The 20715-nt window shown below is 39.7% G+C and overlaps 1 protein-coding gene across 1 annotated transcript in view; it reads left to right on the top strand.

Annotated features, from left to right (window-relative positions):
- The first annotated feature begins 200 nt into the window (after window positions 1-200).
- ABCC8 (ATP binding cassette subfamily C member 8) overlaps window positions 201-20715 on the top strand; it is a 79537-nt gene continuing 59022 nt past the window's right edge. Inside the window, exons 1-7 of the mRNA XM_032691386.1 lie at window positions 201-452; window positions 1848-1989; window positions 4691-4812; window positions 10116-10282; window positions 12003-12245; window positions 13094-13282; window positions 19978-20142. Of these exons, the coding sequence (XP_032547277.1) occupies window positions 257-452; window positions 1848-1989; window positions 4691-4812; window positions 10116-10282; window positions 12003-12245; window positions 13094-13282; window positions 19978-20142 (1224 nt within the window). The 5' untranslated portion in view covers window positions 201-256. The remainder of the gene's footprint in view (window positions 453-1847; window positions 1990-4690; window positions 4813-10115; window positions 10283-12002; window positions 12246-13093; window positions 13283-19977; window positions 20143-20715) is intronic.

Genomic DNA, 20715 nt, shown 5'->3' with positions numbered 1-20715 from the left:
GGTACCGAGGGCTGTCACGGGGCGTTCGCTCCGTGTCGGGAAAGGGATGTCCCGGCTCCCTCCCTGCCGGGCGTTCCCTCACCTTCCCCCGCTCGGGGCTTTTCCCGAGCCCTCGGGGCGGGCGGGGGCGGTGCCGGGGCGGGGCAGAGTGCCGGGGGCGGAGCGGGGAGCGGATCGCGGTGCCCGGGCCGGGCCGGTGCCGCTCCCGGCAGGTGCGGGCAGAGCCTCGGCCGCGCACCCGCGCCGGCCCCGCCTGATGTGCGCCGGGGCGGAGGCGGCGCCGGGCTGCGCGCAGGGTCCCGCCATGGCCCTGGCGTTCTGCGGCGACGAGGGCAACTCCACCGCCTACAACGTGGACCACGGCGTGCTCAACAACGGCTGCTTCGTGGACGCGCTCAACGTGGTGCCGCACGTCTTCCTGCTCTTCATCACCTTCCCCATCCTCTTCATCGGTGGGTGCCTGCGGGTCTCCCTTGCCCTGTCCGCCTGTGCCTTTCCTTCTGCCGGCCCCCCTTTCTTCTGCCCCCCACCCCCACCCCCTCGCCCCCGGTGTTGCCTTGCCGTGTTCCCACGCCTGGCTTTGGCTCGCCGCGGGTTTCCCTCCCCCGCGCTGCCGCGTTTCCCCCCGCCTGCCTGGCCTCCCCTGGCCGGGTGTCCCCCGGCCTAGCCCTGCCCTCCGTGCCGTGCGGGGATGCTGAAGGCTGCGGAGGGTGTTATAGGACGCGGTGCGAGCTGCGGGATGCTCCGGCGGCCGCCTCTGCCCGCCTCTCCCCCTCTGCCCCCGCACCGCTCGCTCTCCGCCCCGGCGGCGATGCCCATCTCTGTCTGCCGGGGCTCTCCGCGGCGGGACAGCCCACGGGGCTCCCGCAGGTGAAACCCCCCTGCGCAGGCAGCGGAGAGATGGGTGATGCTGGAGGAGACCGCAGGATTTGCCTGCCGGTTTTGACGAGCAGCGCGGGAAGCAGAAATAAATGTGCTATTGACCCCCGGAAAACCTGGCGAGTAAGTCCTACGTTATCGAACAATGCTCCCTGTAATAACTGCAGAGCTACAGCCGCCGGGCAGCCCTCCTCATTACGGGTCCTGGCCAGGAGGGCTGCCCAGCGGCTGCGACTCCTGCGGTACCTGCGGTGGGTGAGATTTGGTGTCACAAGCCTGGGGATGCCGGTAGGTGGCCCGGTGGTTCAGCACACGCGGCTCTCGCTGCTCTCGGTCCCGTTCTCCTCAGCCTGGGCCGGCCCGAAGGGCCCCAGCACGAGCTGCGTGGTTTAACACTCGCTGCTGTGGATCACAAAAAGTCCGGTGCGGAAATAACAACCAGCACGACTGTTAAAATGGGGTCAGCTGAAGAGCTGCTGAGGGTCCTGTGTGTTTGTCTGGAATTTCTCATTGTTAATTTTTAACTAGATCAAGAGAATTAGTTGCTTTACACCTTAACTTGTGCCTTTTTTTTTTTTAACTTTTTAAAAGAATTTAAGAAAAAAACAAGTAGTATGTTTATTCTATTGTTTGTGCATATTTGTCAGGATGTTAATTTGCTGTTTCTTTAAACTGTGAATATATTTGGAAAATGTTTAGTGCAACGTAATTACTTGTTAGTAAGTTGCCAAAAGTATAGGAATTCAAGGCTGTGTCCTGTCTGCATTGTTGATATTATTCCCTATGAAGTGGAGTAAACACAGTTCTGAAAATATTCAAATGCATGTGTTTTTAACAACACAGCTCTGTCGATGTTGGTACACTAGATTGTTACATGTATGTTTAGGTTTGGTTTTCTTTTATGCAGGACCTTTGTGTGTCACCCTCGTTTTTAAGAAAGCTCTTCGTGATTCTCTTTTCTCATCTAGGATGGGGAAGTCAGAGTTCCAAAGTACATATACATCATAGCACATGGCTTCATTTTCCTGGCCACAATTTACGCTGGATACTGACTTTTATCCTCTTGTTTGTGCTGGTGTGTGAAATTGCTGAGGGCATAGTGTCTGATGGGTAAGTGTATGTCTGCCTTCTCCTGGTAGCACTGAGCAGTTTAAAGGTTTCAGGGTAGATATTTTCTCCCTGTCTAAATTCTCATCTAGACCATATTCCATGTGGTTATAAACATGTAATCTGTTTTCTTAGTGATTAACCTATTGACCTTATATATCAGAAATTCCACAGACCTTGCCAAGTGATGTACAGAGGCAAAACTGACCTTAATCATTTTTAGTTCAGCTTAATGACACTATCTTTCCAAAGACTAATCATAGATAAATCCTAATGATTCAAACAGATGGTGACATTTTCGTAATATGATTTATGTCCAAGGACCCAGTCCCACAGTCCTTACTCAGGAGGAACTCCCATGTGCACAGCAGGTCATACCATTCCTCCCCAAACCGTGTTCTGTTCATCTTAATGAAAGTAGTGAATGTACTGGGCCTTATCTCACGCCCTACAGAGTTTCTTCTGATGTTTTTGCAGTACAGCTGGTCTGTTACCTGGAGCAGAGCATCTCATATTATGTGAGCATGATCCATCATCTGTTGTTCAACTTAGGATGTCTTTAAACAGAAATCTGTGGGGAAAAAATTATTCCAAGTGAAACAAGTGATACAGGAGACTGATTTGTTGTCAAAAAACCTAATGGTGTATAACAATGAATATGATCATCTTCTTCTGAAGAGAGGTATGATTTTCATAACAGTTATGAATTTGCAACCAAAAGGATGATGAAGTCAAAGCTCCTCATTAAATAGAACAAAACCTCTCTGATTAGCCATCTATATAACAAGTATGCATCAAGCAGTGTGAAAGGCACTGCAGTCTTCTGCTGTAGAAGCTGATATCATCATTATTATTATTATAAGTTCTCTTAAACATATATAAATAGGATGTTTCTGAGTGCCAGTTTTTTTAAAAAGGAATTTTTCTTATGCTTTTTCAGAGTGATCAGGGTGTGGGATGCTCAGAGCAAAATCTCCTGCTTTGTGTTTTCTCTTTTATTTGGCTCTTTAGCAATTCCTCTCATTATGTTTATTTGCTAGTGAACTTGACTCAGAACACTGCTGTTAAGTAATAGGTGTCACCTGATGAGAATCAAAGCTCTGAGCTCTACTGGGGGAGTGCCAACCCACAGTTGTGCCTCCCCAAGCACTCAGCAGGCTCGTGAGTGCTCCGGTGCATAAAAGCAAGTTTTGAGACTCATCAGCTTTCTAAGACCAAAATGGATCATGTTGGTAAGTCCTCTTGACAGCAACTGGGTGCCGAAAGCTTTGGCACCTCAGCAATAGAAGCAGCCTATTGGAAATAGGGTTATATAGAGGAATTCCTGCAACTGTGAAATAAACAGATTTAAAAAGCCTCCCACTGCAGTGTTGCCCACTGAAGCTTAGGCTGTTTGAAGAAATCTGTTCCTGTTGCTTTTTTTTTCTTGCTGAGAATTCAGCCCTTATTTACAAAACCCAGCATTAAGGAATTCAGAGTCTGGAGAATCCTTTCCGATTTTGCTGTATACGCATACAAGCTCATTGTCAGCAGGAGGAATTCAGTGTTCGTGACGCAGGCTGTCAGCATGGCTTTGGCCAGCTCTGTAGAGTTCACCACAATCTCCATGTAAGGGAGGACTTTCCTTTCTTTTCTATAGTAGAGATACAGGAAAGGGTCCTCTTGAGCTCCTATGGATCTGTTAGACATTTGGGGTGTTCTGCTCTTAGACATGTCCATCTCATGCCCTTTGATGATCTCCCATTTCCCTGACAGCACAACCCTTTCTGTCTCTCCAAACTACACAAAGGTAGCTTTTGCTGCAGCAAAAAGAAATCAAGACATTATTAGCATATTTTCCATGAGGTTCAGAGGACAAGGTGTGAATTTCTCTGACTATTTGTGTCCTGAAGTCTTTCTCTTGGGGCCTTTTCTCCTGAAGCTGGTTGGGAGACAGGAAATTGTACCTTTTGACAGCACAGGGTGCTTAATTCCTGTTGTAAAGGAAAGAAAATGGGAGGAAGAGAAGATGACAAGAAGGAGGAGGTGGGGGGGAAACATATTTCTATCCAACTCTGCATAGCATTGCCCAGCAACTCCTATATTCCCAAACGGTTGTGGTTGGCAGGACCCCCTTTGCTGCTGCCTGAAGCAAAGTATCAGGAGAGTTTTGCTTTATAGGACAAAATGTAAGGGTGTATTATTCTGTTGTAGGTTTTGTTTGTTGGCAGTCATCAAATACAGGCCTCTCTGTAATTCCTGTGCTGTGGTGATGTTCTTTCTCCCAAACTGAAAAAAATGAAACATTTCCACAAAACGTTTCTATAGAAAATCTTGAACTGTGCTGTCAGTTGTTCTTATTTGCATACTTTGATGGACAGCTCCCAAACTAGTTTAGCTTAAATTAACTTTTCTCATTTTGGAGCTGAGCTGCTTATCCTAATTTAAACAGTTTCAATTGATTTCAGTAGGAAATAGGAATACACACCTTTCATCTTCATCACAGGGGAGGAATTTGAAGTCCAGCTATGTGATTTAGGAGCATAAATTCAATTAAAACTTGGAGAGTTTTGCATCCATAACTCATTGTAGAAAAATCTTGAGGGGAAAAAATCTATAAAAACCCAGAGCTGGGTAGAGGATACAATTCATAAATTAAAAGGAAAACATTTAAATAGCTAAGAGGGTTTGACTTTAACAGATGCTCACTTTTTTTCTTTTGAAGGGTCTCGGAATCACGCCATTTACACCTGTACATGCCAGCTGGGATGGCATTTTTGGCAGCCATCACATCAGTTGTCTATTACCATAATATCGAAACATCCAATTTCCCGAAGCTGTTAATAGGTACGTCTCACAACTTACCAGACTTGCAAGTGTGATTGTGGTGCTGTGTGTCTGCTCTTCCTGGGACAGGTCATTGCAGTTTCAGGAATGGCTTGTATGAACAAAGCTGCAGCAATATGTATGCTGAAACTGTTCATTATTTTCAATGCTTTTAACTTCTAATAGTATTCTTTATAGTGTTCTTGGGGATCCAAAGGGTTCTCTAGGAAAAACTGGATTTGTGGGAAAAGTAGCATGGCAAAGTCTTAGCTTTAAAAGCTGTCCAAGTTCCCTGCTTGCCAGCATGTTGTGTTCAAGCATGATATAAGAGTGAAGCAGTCTTTGTGTGTGTGGTCTGTTGAAATATGCAAGGAGTTAAGGAATGACATCCCTGACTTTCAGTATGACACACTGGATATATTACTTTACCTGCTTGTTCTTGCTTAGCGTTCCTAAAACTCCCTTTGAAAACTGCGTTAAGACCTTTCAAATGGAAAATGAGAACTACGTAGTATATTAAATATTTTTTCAAGGTTGTAAATAAACTGTAGCTAGAGAAAATCCAGTGCTGCTGACAGTCATGTATGCTGTCTTCTGTTAAGTAGACTGCAGGCTGTGGATGTCTACTTGTTTAGTCATCTTGTTACCTGTTATTTCTTTGGTGGTCCTGGCTCATCAAATTTTGGTTGAGTTAGTTTTCTGAGTTAATAGATCCTGCTAAAATTTGTCTTGTGCCATTGTAGCTCTTTGTATCAAAGTTTTGTATTAGTTTTTGTCAGGTGGGAAAAAGTCAGTAATAACTGGATTTGAGAAAGCTTTGAAATATTGAGGATTATTTTGTACTGCATGTTGTGGCGATAATCCTTCTCGGCAGAAGGAGCCTATAACACTTGTAAAAAAATTCCTCTCCAAAGACTGAGATTTCTATCAAGGCTTAGCAACTTATGTCTTCTTATTTTGGACTGCTCTTCATCTTGTACCCTTCTTCTAAGTAGGATCTTTTTTTGTATTTTATAACCAGGTGAGGTAGTTTAGTTAATTTTTTAGTAAGTCAACAGTCTATTTAATGCCTTCTTGTTATGTCTCAGGGAAGCATTGCCAGCCTGTTACAGTTGCTTGTGGGTTAAATAATTTAGTGTCACTGTTAAGTCTTGGAGAAGGGTAGCACAAAGTTATAGCTGATAGTTGATTACTCATTTTTGCATAAGTTCTGCTCTGTAGAGCTTTCTCTTTTATGATAATTTTTTTCAGTATTTAGAGTGCCAATGCTGGATAAACTCTGGACAATACTTGAATAGTAAACAGTTATACCAGTGAATACCAACATTTAAATATTATGGATGAATTTTAATTTTGCAAGAATTTCCAAGGAATAGACTCTTTCAGAAAATCTGATCTTAATAGCTCAAAGACAAAAAAGAAAATCAGGCTACCATCTCTTTTCCACTTAGTTGATCTGATTTGAATCTTAACCTGAAGTCTTCAAAAGCTGATGATCTTTGACTTATTTTATTTTTTCTTTTGTCTTCCCTTATTTGTCCTATGTTTCTGAGAGAACCTAGGACAGATTTTTCTGGAAGCCTCTATCCTTTGTTCATAACTGCACAACTGAGAGGACTGTCATCTTTAAATGTTAATTGCAAGTACTCTGTATTGGTATGTGGGATGAGGCAATTATCACAAATTAGCCCAGTGTGAGATAGTTAAATTATAGCTATACTCCGCTATCAACCCACTAGAGTGCAGTGTGGCCATGAAGCAGCTTCCCTTTAGAGCCTCATTTTATGGGGTAGATGGGAATATGAGGCAAAGCTAAAGTTGGTGATAAACTTTTTGTTGAGTGTATGAGAAAGAGGGTTCCTCATCACTAAAATGTTGTAGAAGAGATCTAATGTTGAACCTATGGACAAATGAAGTAAATGACCTGATGTGGCATCTTGCTGCTTCTGAGCATCAGTGAATTTCCACCAAACTGCAGGACATCATCTGCCTCAGCTGCAGGATGTTCACAGCTGCAAGGAGTTGGTAGCTACATAAAGCAAAGACTGACAGAGCCTTATCCAAAATTTACTAAACCCAGCAGAGAAACTCATTGATGCAGTGCAGTAGACCCTTGAAGGTCAGTTCATTAACTCTGAATAGGGTAAAATTTTCCAATCCTGTGAAACTTTAAGAAGTTTTCTTTTAAAAAAAAAAAATCACTCTGTGCTTTAAAGAAACCAAGTCCATTTGCAGCTCTTCATAAACAAGCAAGAGGCAGATAGATACTGTGACAGACCTGGGGATTAGCATGTTCCCTTGGGGTATGCAAGACAAGGACTCAAAGTTCCTTTACTGATCCTGCCTTTCAGTTTATCCCAGACATTTGGCTATTTTGAAGTAATCATTCTTATTATTTCTTATCAAAAAAAGTTGACAAGGTTTGGAATATTTATTCTCTGAAGATAATGATTGATTCCGGGGTTGCAGTTGAGTTTCCTGACTCTTGGAACACTTTGATCTGATCCAAATATGTTTTTCTCTGTATGTATTTGACCTGTAATTATATTTCAACAAATGTAGTTATTCTCAAGTAACACTGTTTATCAGGGACTCTCATAATAATGCTAATTTTGATGCTCTTTGCACCACACGGATGAATAACATTTGTACAGTTTAGCAGGACACATTTTAGAATAGTTTTCATACTGAATTGGAAAATCTGATAGCTTTCTCGACATTCAAAATATGTAATTAAATGGTAGCATCTGATTCCATTGTTTGTTTCTTTGTTTTATAAAATAAATAAACCTCAGAAATTAACAGTAGGAGAAAATGATGAAATAACACTAGGACTTTGAGTTTTTAATCTGAAGTGGATTGTAGTGTGGGAACACACGAGTTTAAGAAAATTGTCCTTCTTTTAACCAATCTTAATTATACAACTGCCTTACCATTGCTAGACAGTAATCTATTTTTCTAATTTAAAATTCTTGTACCTTTACATTGTAGTTATTTCCCTTGCAATTATTTTATTCTTTTAAAGGAATATCATATAAAAATAATGCTTATTGCTTAGCATGCAAAGTTTCTTTCCAAACAGACACAGGTGAATTAATAAATCCCATCCAGTTATGTGTGTGCATTTTTAGATTGGGGTTAATTCAATAAAAGTGTAGAAGGGTTTACTTAATTTTCAGAGGTCTGGTGCAGGTGTTGTGGGGTGAGGCCAAAAAAAAAAGTGAAGTCATTTAGGCATCTAGAGTAGATCTAAAGCAATCCAGTAAATGCATGCATGTCTCTATGGTCTCATCACTAGGCAGTTCAGACCAGTGGAGGTTCTTGGAGATAATTTCTAGAAACTCTCAGCCAGTATGCACTCACAAGCCAGAAGACAGAAACATCACCTATGTAGTTATGGCTTAAAAGAAAGAGCCATAACTATATTTTTCCAAGGATCCTGATCTTGAGGGGCCTGTGAACATTGACCAGATTAGATTATATACACTTGTGTTGAAAAGTGACAAGCTAAGTAAATTCAAATGCTTGTAGGAAGTATGACAGTGGGTGGCCACTTCTCACCTGAGAATATTGTGTTTGGCCCTTTTTAATACTTCTTAGATAAAAGACAGATGAATGTTATAAAAATAAAAGGTCATATAAACCCGTATTTAAATCCTAAATAGGAGAATGGCTCTGCTAGTTCATATTTAGAATTCCAAGAACTCTACATAGGTGCCAGTTGGGTTGGTTGTTTTTTCAGAAGTCCTGTGCTGGTGCATATTTTCAGTTTGCAATGTTTGTATAAGTCCCTTTTACTCCAAGAAGGATGTGTTCTCAGCCTGTTGTAAGAAGAATGAGACAAAACAAAGATTAACAGATAAAGGTGGTTAAGAGTAGAACAGTATGGAATGTATTCTTGGATGAAGTAAGATTTTATAGTCAGACATTACAAATAGGAAGGAATAGTGCCTCAAAGGAAGGAAGCAACCTGAAACAGGATGAGAAGATTAAATTTGATGCAGTATAAGTTGGGAAGATAGTAGGAAGCCTCACATAAGAAAGCTAAAGTTATATAAGATAAATCTGTTAAGTATATCTCTTAAATCCTCTCTGCAACTGCATCAGCCACTAAAATACAGTGCCCAAATACCTGCTTTCTTCTGACAAACTGGCCTGTTAATTTTAGAGGAAGATAGACTCTTGGCAAATGTCCTAATGCCCAGTATTACTGTACTGGTGCATTCACTGTCCTCAATTAAAGGAGAGATTTTAACTTGATTTCTGTAGAAGCAGGATGGGCAGTCCCAAATCCCATATGAATTCTCCATGTTGAATTTAGCTTTGCTTGGAAAGGGTAGTCCCACAGTACCTCCCCAGAGGACTTTCTGGAGTGCCTCGGGGTAGCTGGAACACCACAAATTCTTTGAAGTTTGTGCAAGTTCCTGAGAATATCCTTGTTTAAACTAGACATACAGTTGCTAATGCTTTGGTCAAAGCCTTTCTCTGGTGTCTTGGCAAAATTGGGAAAGCACATCCAAGCTTTTCTTGGCAGCTAGATAACATTGCGTCTGTTGCACCATGGCAGATACAGCAGCAATGAAAGTAAAAGAACATAACCCCAGAAGGCATTTCCTTTAGAATGGGGAACAGGAGCTGGCTTATGGTGTGATGAATAGTTTGGAGAGTGTTTCCAAACCGTCAGAGCTTATTGCAGGGATTATTTATCTGTAACTGGTGGTAGCATGAGCACTTCTAGACAGGAAGTTCAATATAACTAAAAAATAAAAGTTGTATTCTATGAATGCCAGAATATGCTTCCTTGATGTGACTGTTTTATCTACGTTGTAAATTACATATATGGAATACGTGTAATAGTGCAGCAGCTGCTTGGACAAAGTATTTTATTATCTGTTCCTGCATACATCCCGGAGAATTGCAGAGAATTTTTCCTCAAGACAAATTCATAGCAGTCTTGTAGCATTAACCAAATCTGAAGAGCATCATTCACAGGACCTTCACTCGTGGAACAATACCCTCCCTTGAACTCATCATGTGGACACATGTTTACAGCAGATGGAAATTTTCTTCAGCAGTCTTCACTTTGTGAAACTTTTCAAATATCACTAAATCTAATAGAAAAGGCATTTAGAACCAATACCATCTTAATATTTTAATGTTTGTGGAATTGAATTAGGCTTCTGTTTTGACATGAGAAAGGCTACTCTCTGGTTTTATATATTCTGTTGGATTCTTTCTGAACAAATACTTTATAATGCTATTGTATATTTTTGCAACTGTGGAGCTGATTAACTTGGTTTGTGTTTGTTTTTTCTTCTCTACAGCATTGCTGTTCTATTGGACTTTAGCTTTTATAACTAAAACCATCAAATTTGTAAAGTTCTGTGATAATGGGGTTGGATTTTCTCAGCTTCGATTTTGCCTCACAGGACTCCTGGTTGTTCTGTATGGAATGCTACTAGCTGTAGAAATCAATGTCATCAGGGTGAGGGTAAGTTGCTATCATAAAAGTCTCCTCCTGTGTTTTTTATTGGTTTGGGTTTTGGGTTATTGTTTTTTCTTCCTTTTTTTTATTCCCTTTTCTGGGTACTTCGGTTAAAATGTATTTCTGAAGGAGAAAGAAAAATCCAGTTAGGAATAGAAATCAATTTGAAAATCAAAGGTTAATCCAATTTTATTAGACCAGATAAATATGTAATTTCAAAAAATGCCAGACTCCGTTGTGGTGAAATCAAGGTCAATTTCTTCTGTTCAAGTTTTAAATTTTTTAATAATTCTGTTCCAGTCATGGCAAACAAGTATTTCTGATGCAAGTGAGGACTGGTAGAAAGGAATTGTCTGCTCTGTCAGAGAATTATCTTAGACATACAAATAACATCCTTCATTTTCCAGGAGACAATAAGTGATTTATTTGAGCAGCTGGGTTTTTTTCCAGCTGTATTTTTTTTCTTTTTCCCTCTGTGGTGTCTGCAGTCATAATTTAAACTGAGAGATGGTTTTGGAGACTGCTGGATAGATAAATGCCAAAGTTTCCTTGACCTGGAACTCAAATAACTGTGTGCACAAATTAAATTTAGAAGAGGAAGAAATATTTCCGTGTAAATTTTCTTGCTGGTTTCCTCGTGTGTTTTCTTTCTGGTAATGCATTCAGCTATGTGTGTTGTACCTGTCATATATTTGTTCTTTTGTGATTGTATGTATGTTTATTTGGTAACTTGGGACAAAAAATATGTCTTAAAGCAGCCTTTGTAGTAACATTTTTAAAACAAAGAGGAATAAAAATGCTGGATATTCAGTATTTATATAATAAATGAAAACCAGTGAAATCCAAATGTGACATCGGAGAGACTTGCCCATAAACCTCTTCATAATAGAACTGTATAATTAAATGAGATTTAATCTCTGTGGAATTATGTGTCACAAAGAAGAATAAAAAATGATCACTACCTATTGTCACCTTTTTTTTGTTTGGTTGGTTTATTCATTTGTTTTTAATTATTAAGGGATTGAATAAACTAGTCAACAGTATAAATTTTTTCTTACTGCCTGTTGTTCTGTGGCTTGTTGCTGCAGCTGCTGAAGGAAGGCATTGGGATGAGGGGGCAGAAAGAAGAAATTAAAAGTAGGAGATGAGGTCCCGCTGCTTTCAGAAACAGCAGACATTGGCCTCACTTTTTTTTTTCTCCCACCTTCCACAGTCTTCTTCTAGAAGAAGGAAAATTGACTTGTTTGATTTTGAGTCCCAACTGTACCTTCTCCCTTCTTTCAGCTGTTCTCATGGTTCTAGATGGCCTTTCCCAACCCCATCACCATTTTTGCTAGCACCTGTGAATTATTTCTCCAACTATGGTTGGAGCATATCCAGAAATCCTACTAAGATTAAAAGGATTTTAATCATGAATAGAGATTGAGTGAAATATGTGATTGAGTACCTTTCAGAAAGCAAAGGTATGTTTTTAAGAGGCTTGGCTTTTCATTCCCAAAAGTGAGTGAAGTCTGAAAAAGTTTTCTGTTTACAACAGGAAACCACCAGCTGTCTGCCCTTGCTCTTTCACTATTTCGGCCAATGTAATAATTTGTTTTTGCTGTATCCACTCTCAAGAGTCTCAAGACTTATTCATTGATTATCTGCAATGTCCTTATCTATTCTTTGTGCAATTTTATTTTCTATGCATTTAGTGTGATTCTGTTGGTATTTTTATGAATTTCAGAGGTATGTTTTCTTCAAAACTCCGAAAGAAGTTAAACCTCCTGAGGATCTCCAGGACCTCGGTGTTCGATTCTTACAGCCTTTTGTGAATCTGTTATCCAAAGGAACATACTGGTGGATGAATACATTCATCAAGACTGCCCATAAAAAGCCAATTGACTTGAAAACCATAGGCAAGCTTCCCATTGCTATGAGAGCTCTGACCAACTACATTCGTCTTAATGAGGCCTTTGAAGCACAGAAGGTGTGCAAAGCATGGAATTGTGTCTCTCTACTTACTCAGTGCTTGCATTTTTGATTACTTTTTATGGGATGAGCATGATATTCTGTCAAGAACCATGATGCAAATCAAGTATCCATTGGCATAGCTTTCCATATACAAAGAGAACACATACTTGGTGAATAATGAAATTTCTCTACCTAAACACGTATGTGAAATACATTACTGGTTAAATATCTGTAAAATGCATACAGCCTCTATTTTGATGTGGAAAACAATTATGGACTGTGTTCACTGAGCATCATTTTTCTTCCTAATAAGCCCCTGGAAACATTCAATTACAGAGTCAGTATTAATAAGGCCTTGCAGGACTGGTTTTTTCCATGTAATTTCAATTACAGTTTCTTCAGAGGAGAATTTGGGGCTGAAACTACCTCAGCTCAAATTAATTTTGACTCCTTGGTAGGAGCTGAGTGTACTTGAGATTTTAAGAGAACTCTTTTGCATCCTGTCTAAAACAAGTGTAGGTTTCTAGTCTCTGTGTTCACCAGAATACAAAAACTATCAGTTCCCTCCCTCTTTCTTTCTTTCTCCCTCAGCAGGCCACAAACAACACACTTATTTGATCCCTATGAAGGGGTAGGAAAGAAATCATGGTTCTTTCTGTGAATTGGAGGGGAGTGCAAATTAATGCTTTGTTCTAACTCTATAAAAAGAAATTAAACAATAGTTGTAGTTCCTATGCTTTTCTAGCTCAAATATTGCAAATGATTTTCAATGAATTAAAGCAACAATAAAAATACCAATCATTTACCAGACCTGAGGTTAACGTGTAACATAATTCTTATTAATTTTTCTTTTATTCTGAACAGAACAAAAGGTCATCATCTCCACAGGGATCCAGATTCATTTGGTTTGCTCTCTGCTGTGCCTTTGGAAGACCCTTACTTCTCAGTAGCACATTCCGTATTCTGGCTGACTTGCTTGGATTCGCCGGGCCGCTCTGCATCTCTGGGATTGTTCACAATGTTGGAAAAGGAAATAACACCATTCGCCCACAGGTACTGTCAACATGTCATAAAAATATGGGAGTCAAAAAAGCAGTGCTATGACTACGTATTGTTTGGCCTCAGTAAAGAGAGCGACTCTGAGATGTGTTTTTGAATGCTAGAAATGACGGTGTGAATGTACTGCCTGTTATCCACTTTTATCCTGTGTTGGAGCGGGTCCAGCAGAGGGCAACAAAGGTGATGAAGGGACTGTCTTACAAGGACAGGCTGAGACAGTTGGGCCTGTTGAACTTTGAGAAGAGACAACTGAGAGGGGACCTCATCAATGTATATGAGTATCTGAAGGAAGGGTGTCAGGAGGATGGAGCCAGGCTCTGCTCGATGGTGCCAAGCAATAGGACAAGAGGCAACAGGCAGAAACTGATGCACTGAAATTTCCACCTGAATATGAGGAAGAACTTCTTTACTGTGCAGGTGACTGAGCACTGGAACGGGTTGCTCAGAGAGGTTGTGGAGTCTCCCTCACTGGAGATGTATAAGAACTGTCTGGTAACAATTCTGTGCAATGCGCTCTGGAATGATCCTGCTTGAGCAGGGACGTGGGACCAGATGATCCACTGTGGTCCCTTCCAGCCTGACCCATTCTGGGATTCTGTGGGGGGTAAAATATGTGACCCGTGTATCTCGTCAGCCTTGCATTCTGGAAAATAACCTCATTCAAGATAACAGTGAAGCATACCCAGAATCTCATTAATATCATGAGTATTTTATCCAGAATCACAGAATGTTCTGAGTTGGAAGGGACTCACAAGGGTCATCAAGCCCAGCTCTTAAGTCAGTGACCCATACAGGGATAAAACCCACAACCTTGGTGTTATTAGCACCATGCTCTAACCAGCTGAGTTTATCTTAGGATCTCTTAGGTACCATCTTGAGTAGAGATTGAATCAAGTATGTGACTGAGTGCTTTTCAGAAAGGAAAGTGTGTTTTTAATAGGCTTGGCTTTTCATATCCAAAAATTAGTGATATCTAAAGAGGGCTTTTGTCATCATAATAAAATGACAAGTAATTTAACTGAGACAAAGAATTTCCACTAGTGTCTTTGGGGAGGTTAGTTTTGAAAGATCAACTGAAACACATTTTTAAGGATGCTATTTAAATTAATGTTCTCCAAGAAGAGGCAGATGTATTTCTTGGTTAACAAAAAATAAAAGTGTAACTCAGGAAACATCTTTTCATTATAAGTTGAGGTCACTCAGGCTGGATTTCTATGAGATAGATTATTTTATTTCTGCAGCTCAGTTAATGTTTGATGTAAGATTTTATTTCCAAAGTCTGTTGACACTAATGGAAATACACCCATTCACTCAAGTACACTTTGGATTAGGTGCACTGTAAATATTGAAATACATCAGCTGCACTGCAGGAAATTTAACAAATGCCTCAGGCTAAAATTAATTGTATGTCCATTTTGCAATCCTTATCCTAATATTTGGAACTTTAATATAGCGAGTGGGTTCAGTGGAAACCAGTTAAAGCAGGAAATGAGAAAATTGAGACTATAGGGCTGTGTTGCAGCAAAGTACTGTGGAGGTTGCTGAGCTCTGCTTCTTGATAATTTGTTTGGGATACTCTTTCAGCTGAAATTGTATCAAATCACAATTTATCGATTGTCATAGTTAATTTTCCTATGAAAGTGTCTGGTAGTGCTGCTCTGTGAAAAAAACTCAGGTCTGGTCTAGATAGGCCCCAAGGAGAGCCTTATCCAGCCTTGGCATCCTCACTCATTAGCCAAGCAGTAACCTCATCGTTGTCATTTACACTATTTTGGGATCACCTGACGGCAATATTCACTGATGGTGATAGTCCAGGAGTGACAAAAAGTAGGTTTTAGCTTAGCTAAAATGTCTACAAGAGGCTTTTCCTTCTGTTTTGACCTGATTTATACACAATTGTTTATACACATTGTTTTTTCTGTTAAGAGGCTAATTACATTAACATTTCAAAATTGCCTTTGCTGGATTAGCTGGAATATCTTCCTAATGAAGGCTTTCTATTCAAACTATCTGTAAACAGGCTGGGGTGTTCAGGAAAACTCCCACATGTATGCACATACGTGCCCAATTTGGTCTGCTTTGGAAAGAAATACACCAACTGTACTGCTAGGAATGTATCCTTACTTGTAATGAGTCAAAAGAAAGAGAACTTTGCTTTATTGTTTGCCCAAGAGCCTCATAGGTGTGAATAACAAGCCTTCTGACACACTGTCTTATGAAGGCCAAGACAAGTTGGAGGAAACATTCTGTGCCTGATGTGCTGCTGAGTTTGAGGGTGTTGGAAAGAGTTGCCACACAGTGGGACAGAATCAGACAAGCAAAGTAAGCTGTGATTACGGTGGAGGGCATCTTTTACGCATCTCTCACCCATCTACATCTTAAATAGTTTAGACTGAGGAGATGTTCTATCTTTCAAACAGAAATTCTCTTTGTGAAACCGAAGGCAAAGAAATATGAAATTTGCTCTATTCTTCAGGCCCTGTGTGACACAGATATAAACCACCTTGGAGCTTGAACTCTGAGATCACATGGGTGTCACAGGCAGTATTAACTGCTTTAGTTAGTGCCGCAGTTAGTCAGAGCATGACAGCGTCTTAAATTCTGTCACGCTCTTCATGTTTATTTATAACTCCAGTATCAATATTTATGCACACCCCAGAACATTCTTATGACATGAATTTCTCTGAGTGTTAATCATTTCACACCAAAGAAGAGACTGAAAGAATGATAACCATTATAGTTTGCTGGTACCATCTTCCACATTGCAATGTTAGGATTAGCAGTTCCAGTATTAAGAGTATCTGCTGACATAACACATTCAAAGGGCCCAGTGTAGCAAAAAGCCCAGAACTGTGTGACTCTGAGTTCTTTAGGTATTTAAGTAGTGGCCTTTTGCTCAGCCTTTTACTGGTTAGAGCCTACTGGCACTTGTAAAAAGCAGCTTCTCCTGAAGTTGTCAAGAATGGGGAACACTGGATGTCCCCGAAGACATTTCTGAAAATAAAACATCTAATTAGTTTCATCAACTTTTCAAACAAGGTTATTTGCCTTAAATGCAAAAGTTTTGGTGGATGTTCAGTGATTTCTCTGTCTTTCCTACAGGCTGACAAGTGTAGGTAGACAGTTATTGTAGTTTAAACACAGAGGTGCTCAGTGACTTTGTAAACCATAATGGCCTGATAATGCATCTGAGACTTGGCAAACATCTTGGTGCTTTCACCAAGCGTGTGTGTGATGTTTATGTGTATATGTTTGTCTTCCTTTTCTCTCAAGGGAGTATTAGATGAAATAATGAGAATATTCATCTCACTTTTGCTGCTTGTCTATTATATAAAGTTTTGATGGGAAACAACGTTGCACCAAAATCTCATTGCTAGAAAAGTATGATTTATCAAACCTGTTTTTGGAAAACATACAGTAAAAAGTAGTATTGGCTGCAGTAATTAGCAGTACTTGCCAGCTGTGTATGTAGGACAGCACTGAAATCATGTTGCTTCCCTTACTGCTTTTGATAGAATACAGCACAATCTCTAATCTTTGTGGTTCGTGACTGATACTGCTCTGACCTTTCTCTTTGCTGTTACATGAGTATCTTTGACAATCAGGACCTCCCAGTGTTGCAGATTTGTATGTTATTCTAAATTTGCCTTCATAAGAAGCATTTTAAAGTTTTTCATGTGTTAATGGTGTCACTATTTCTTGGATGATCATATATTGAAATAAAAAGAATCCCCAGTGAAGAACTGCTAAAATAATACCAATTAACTCCTCAAATGTGATTTTTCTTTTTCTTGTTTTTTTCTTTTTTTTTCTGCAAAACCTCCAAGTTTTTCAGTTACATACTGTTTCACCTTCTGTTTAATATTTGAATATATATATGCTGCACAGGAAAACTAGAGGTGGCTCTTGAATGGTACAGTTAAGGACTGGGGCCTTGTGGTTAGCATGGGAGAAGACTTGGTTGTACTTATAATTTTCCACTGTATTTCCATATATTTTCCAAATGTGGTATATTTTCTAAAGCTTCTGGGCTAAATTGAGAGCCTTGAGTCTTCCTCCTTATTCATCAGAGTTACAGCAAGAATAAATTTACAAGGACCCTTAGATCTTGCAAGGGTCAAAGGCAAGTTGAATTGAAAAGCTGAACTTGTAAGACTGTAAATAATCCAGAAGAAAGACTCATTTTTATTGTAGTGTAGACATTTATAGTATATAATGCTGCTGTAGCCTATTTGAATTACTATGGGATAAGTAATAATTTAGGACTCCAAAATCCCTTTAAGGTGCAAATAACTAAAATTGCAGTTAAACGTCTCTTTGTCTGAACATAATTGCTGACAAAACTGTAATTGTTCAGAGTTTTGCAGCTGATACAGATTTAAAGAAATGGGTATGCCCAGTGACTACTTACGTTCTATTGATTTGACTTGAGAGACTGTATGCTTGAATAACTTTCTCTGAGGGCTGATTCATTAGTGAGTTCAGTGGCCTTACAAACTGCTGAAATGGTTATGTGCATCAAGTCTGGCTGAAGTCAAAGCACCTAGCTGAATTGGAAACATTATCATCTGACCATTTACCTTTGGAAGCAAGAAATAAATTATTGAAGTAGTTTTTATTCCCTGTTTTCAGAGCGTGAAACTCGGCACTGTTAAGTAGCACTTGGAAATTTTCCATGTTCAAGTTCTTGCACGTACTCACATAAAAGTAGTATATGACTATCAAGATGCTTCCTTATGGAAATAGGGAACAAAGATTTACAGGAATGGGATCATAATTACTTGCTTTTCTTTGTGTCCAGCCTTGACCTGAATCTCAGTGCTTGTAACAAATGCGAAGTAAGTGGGAAAAGGCAGTAAACCTTAGCAATCTACCCAAGTCTGTTTGTCTTGCATAATAGACAAAAGTACTTTGACAGCTGCTCAGTTTGGCCAACATCTGAGGAAGAGTTAACCACAGTTGGAAGTGATCAGGTATTTATGGAGAATGACTGTTTGGTGTTGATGAATGAGCTCCCAGGCACCTCAACAGGTGGTTAGACCATTGTGTGGACAGATCAGACTAGTTTCCTCTCATGAAAAGGAATATTGCTATGTGAGGTGGGAGACACTGTCTCAGGAAACTTGTCCTGGATGTGTTACTGTAAGCATTCACTCTTCTCATGGAGCGAAACAAAAGATCCTTTCTAAAACAGTTTTGCTCATTATCTTATTTACTTGTTTGCGAAGCAAAGCATTTCTGTGCTTTAAAACCTAAAAATCACCCTACTGATATCGAGGGTGTAGATAGTGTTCCCACTACAGCACTGGCAAGAGCAATCATGAATGCCAAAAGATGGAGTAAAAAGAGATGGAAAAAATACCCTAAGACTGTAGTTTCTCAGGAAGATGAAGTGACCTATTGGGTCACCACAGCTGAAAGGACTTGCTCTTCCTCCTTTCACATTCCTTGTCACCTCTGCTCCTGTTTTCTTCTTTGCTCTAACTCTGGCACTGAGTGGGCACTTCTGTGGTCTGATTTGACCCATTATTTTTTCCTGGGATGATTTTCTTATGTCAGTGATTTAAATTGGCTCAGGAAGAGGTCCAGTTAGCTCCCCAGCTAGTGCACAGTGAACAACAGAAGCGTGCAGGTTCTGTTGCAAGCCAGGTGCATGGAGGGGTAGGGAGAAGTTTGTTCCTTTTCCGGTTGGCTCAGCCTCACCTTACAAAAGAACAGCTTTAAAAACTAAATTTAGCCTCTATATGAACTTGCCGTATGGGGTTTCTATGAAGTTAACTACAAGGTGCAGATCAGATCTAATAAAATGTACAGACAGTGAGAGTTTGTGAAATATAGTTTATTAAGTGTTATAACAGGTGTGAAAACTTCAACAGCAAAGAAACTATGCAGGCAAGAAGAAATGTGCTGAGCAAGGAATACAGCAGGAGTGTAAATGGCAAGAAGCCCTCTGAAAGGGAATAGAAAGAGACCTCTTCCTAATTTTGCCTTTAATGGAAGCACAAGCCAGCAATCAAAGTTTAGAAGAAGCCAAGAGGAGAAAGAGGAACACAGATATTTTAGTTTCAGAAGGCTTCCAGAGGTGGGCCAACCTCTCAACTAGTTGTGGCACTAAGGGTGTCAGCTTGTTAAATATAATCTGGAATAAATGTGCTATTTTCCCATTAAGCTGTAGACATGCTTCAAAATGCACTTGGGTCATCTCATGAACTTGCTAGAAGGTAATGAACATAAATAGAAGTTCTGAACAAGATGCTGCAGGCCAAAATAATGTGCATTGTTCCAGGATTTTTTTTTTTTTACAAGTTCTGAAGGTTGTTTTTAGTGTTCAGAAATCTGAGGTGTTCAAATAGTGAGAGTAATTTCTCTGAAAGGATGTTAACTATTCCTTTGTGATGGTGGACACTGCACATCTTTTAACAAATGACCATATGGATTTACTTAGTGTCCTGGAGTTTTGGAAGGATATCAGAAATCCTATAAATGTCATTCTGCATTTAAATGAAGCTTACTGAGTTGGCACGGTGTGGAACTGTTTCCTTGAACTGATAAACTGTGAGGTTTCAGGCAAGTTTGGGAGCACTTTCAAAGTAATAAATGGGGATTATCTCCACTTCTTAACTATGCAAAGCAGGTAATTAAATTATCATTGCACCTGATTTCTAACTTTCTTTTTTTTTTTTATATAGACTAAAATTCTTGGTGTCTTCTTTATTTCATCTCAAGAGTTCCTATCCAATGCATATGTTTTGGCTGTACTCTTATTTTTTGCACTTCTATTGCAAAGGACATTCCTCCAAGCATCATACTATGTTGCTATTGAAACAGGAATCAACTTGAGAGGCGCAATACAGGTACCCAATATATTACTGATTAACCTTTTCATACACTTCTACATGTATTTGTAAATAAAAATTATAGTTGTTAAATTCTGGAATGCTTCTCTCCTGAAATGTACTGAATGTAACCATTACCATTAAAAATTGTTAGCTTAGACCTGCATTCTGTTTTTTCTGCATCTTATTTGATGATTTTATATAAACACTTATTTGTAATATCTAATGTTGTATTTCTTCTTACCTTTAACCAAAAATTTACTGATAGTAAAACTGAATGTAAATTTTGAAAGAGTTTTGGATGTGAGCTGCACCTCACCCAACTCAAAGGCATTTTTTTGTAGCATCACATCCCCTGCAAATAATACAGCTTTAAAATCTCTTGTAAATAAACTTTGGACAAAAGGAAAAGTTGTATTCCCAATGTATAGGGTGGTTCCTATTCCATGAGTCATGCCACAAAACCTACCAGCCATTGCAGGGGTCTGTAATTACGGAACATGAGGAAGATTGCTAAAGTGGAGTCCATAATCATTGTAGCATACAAAATTCAAGTTTTATGTAGCATACAAAGCTCTGTGTCTGGAAATG

The sequence above is a fragment of the Chiroxiphia lanceolata genome, chromosome 6, assembly GCF_009829145.1.
Source record: "Chiroxiphia lanceolata isolate bChiLan1 chromosome 6, bChiLan1.pri, whole genome shotgun sequence".
Lineage (NCBI taxonomy): Eukaryota > Metazoa > Chordata > Aves > Passeriformes > Pipridae > Chiroxiphia > Chiroxiphia lanceolata.
This window is presented reverse-complemented; position numbering and strand designations above follow the sequence as displayed.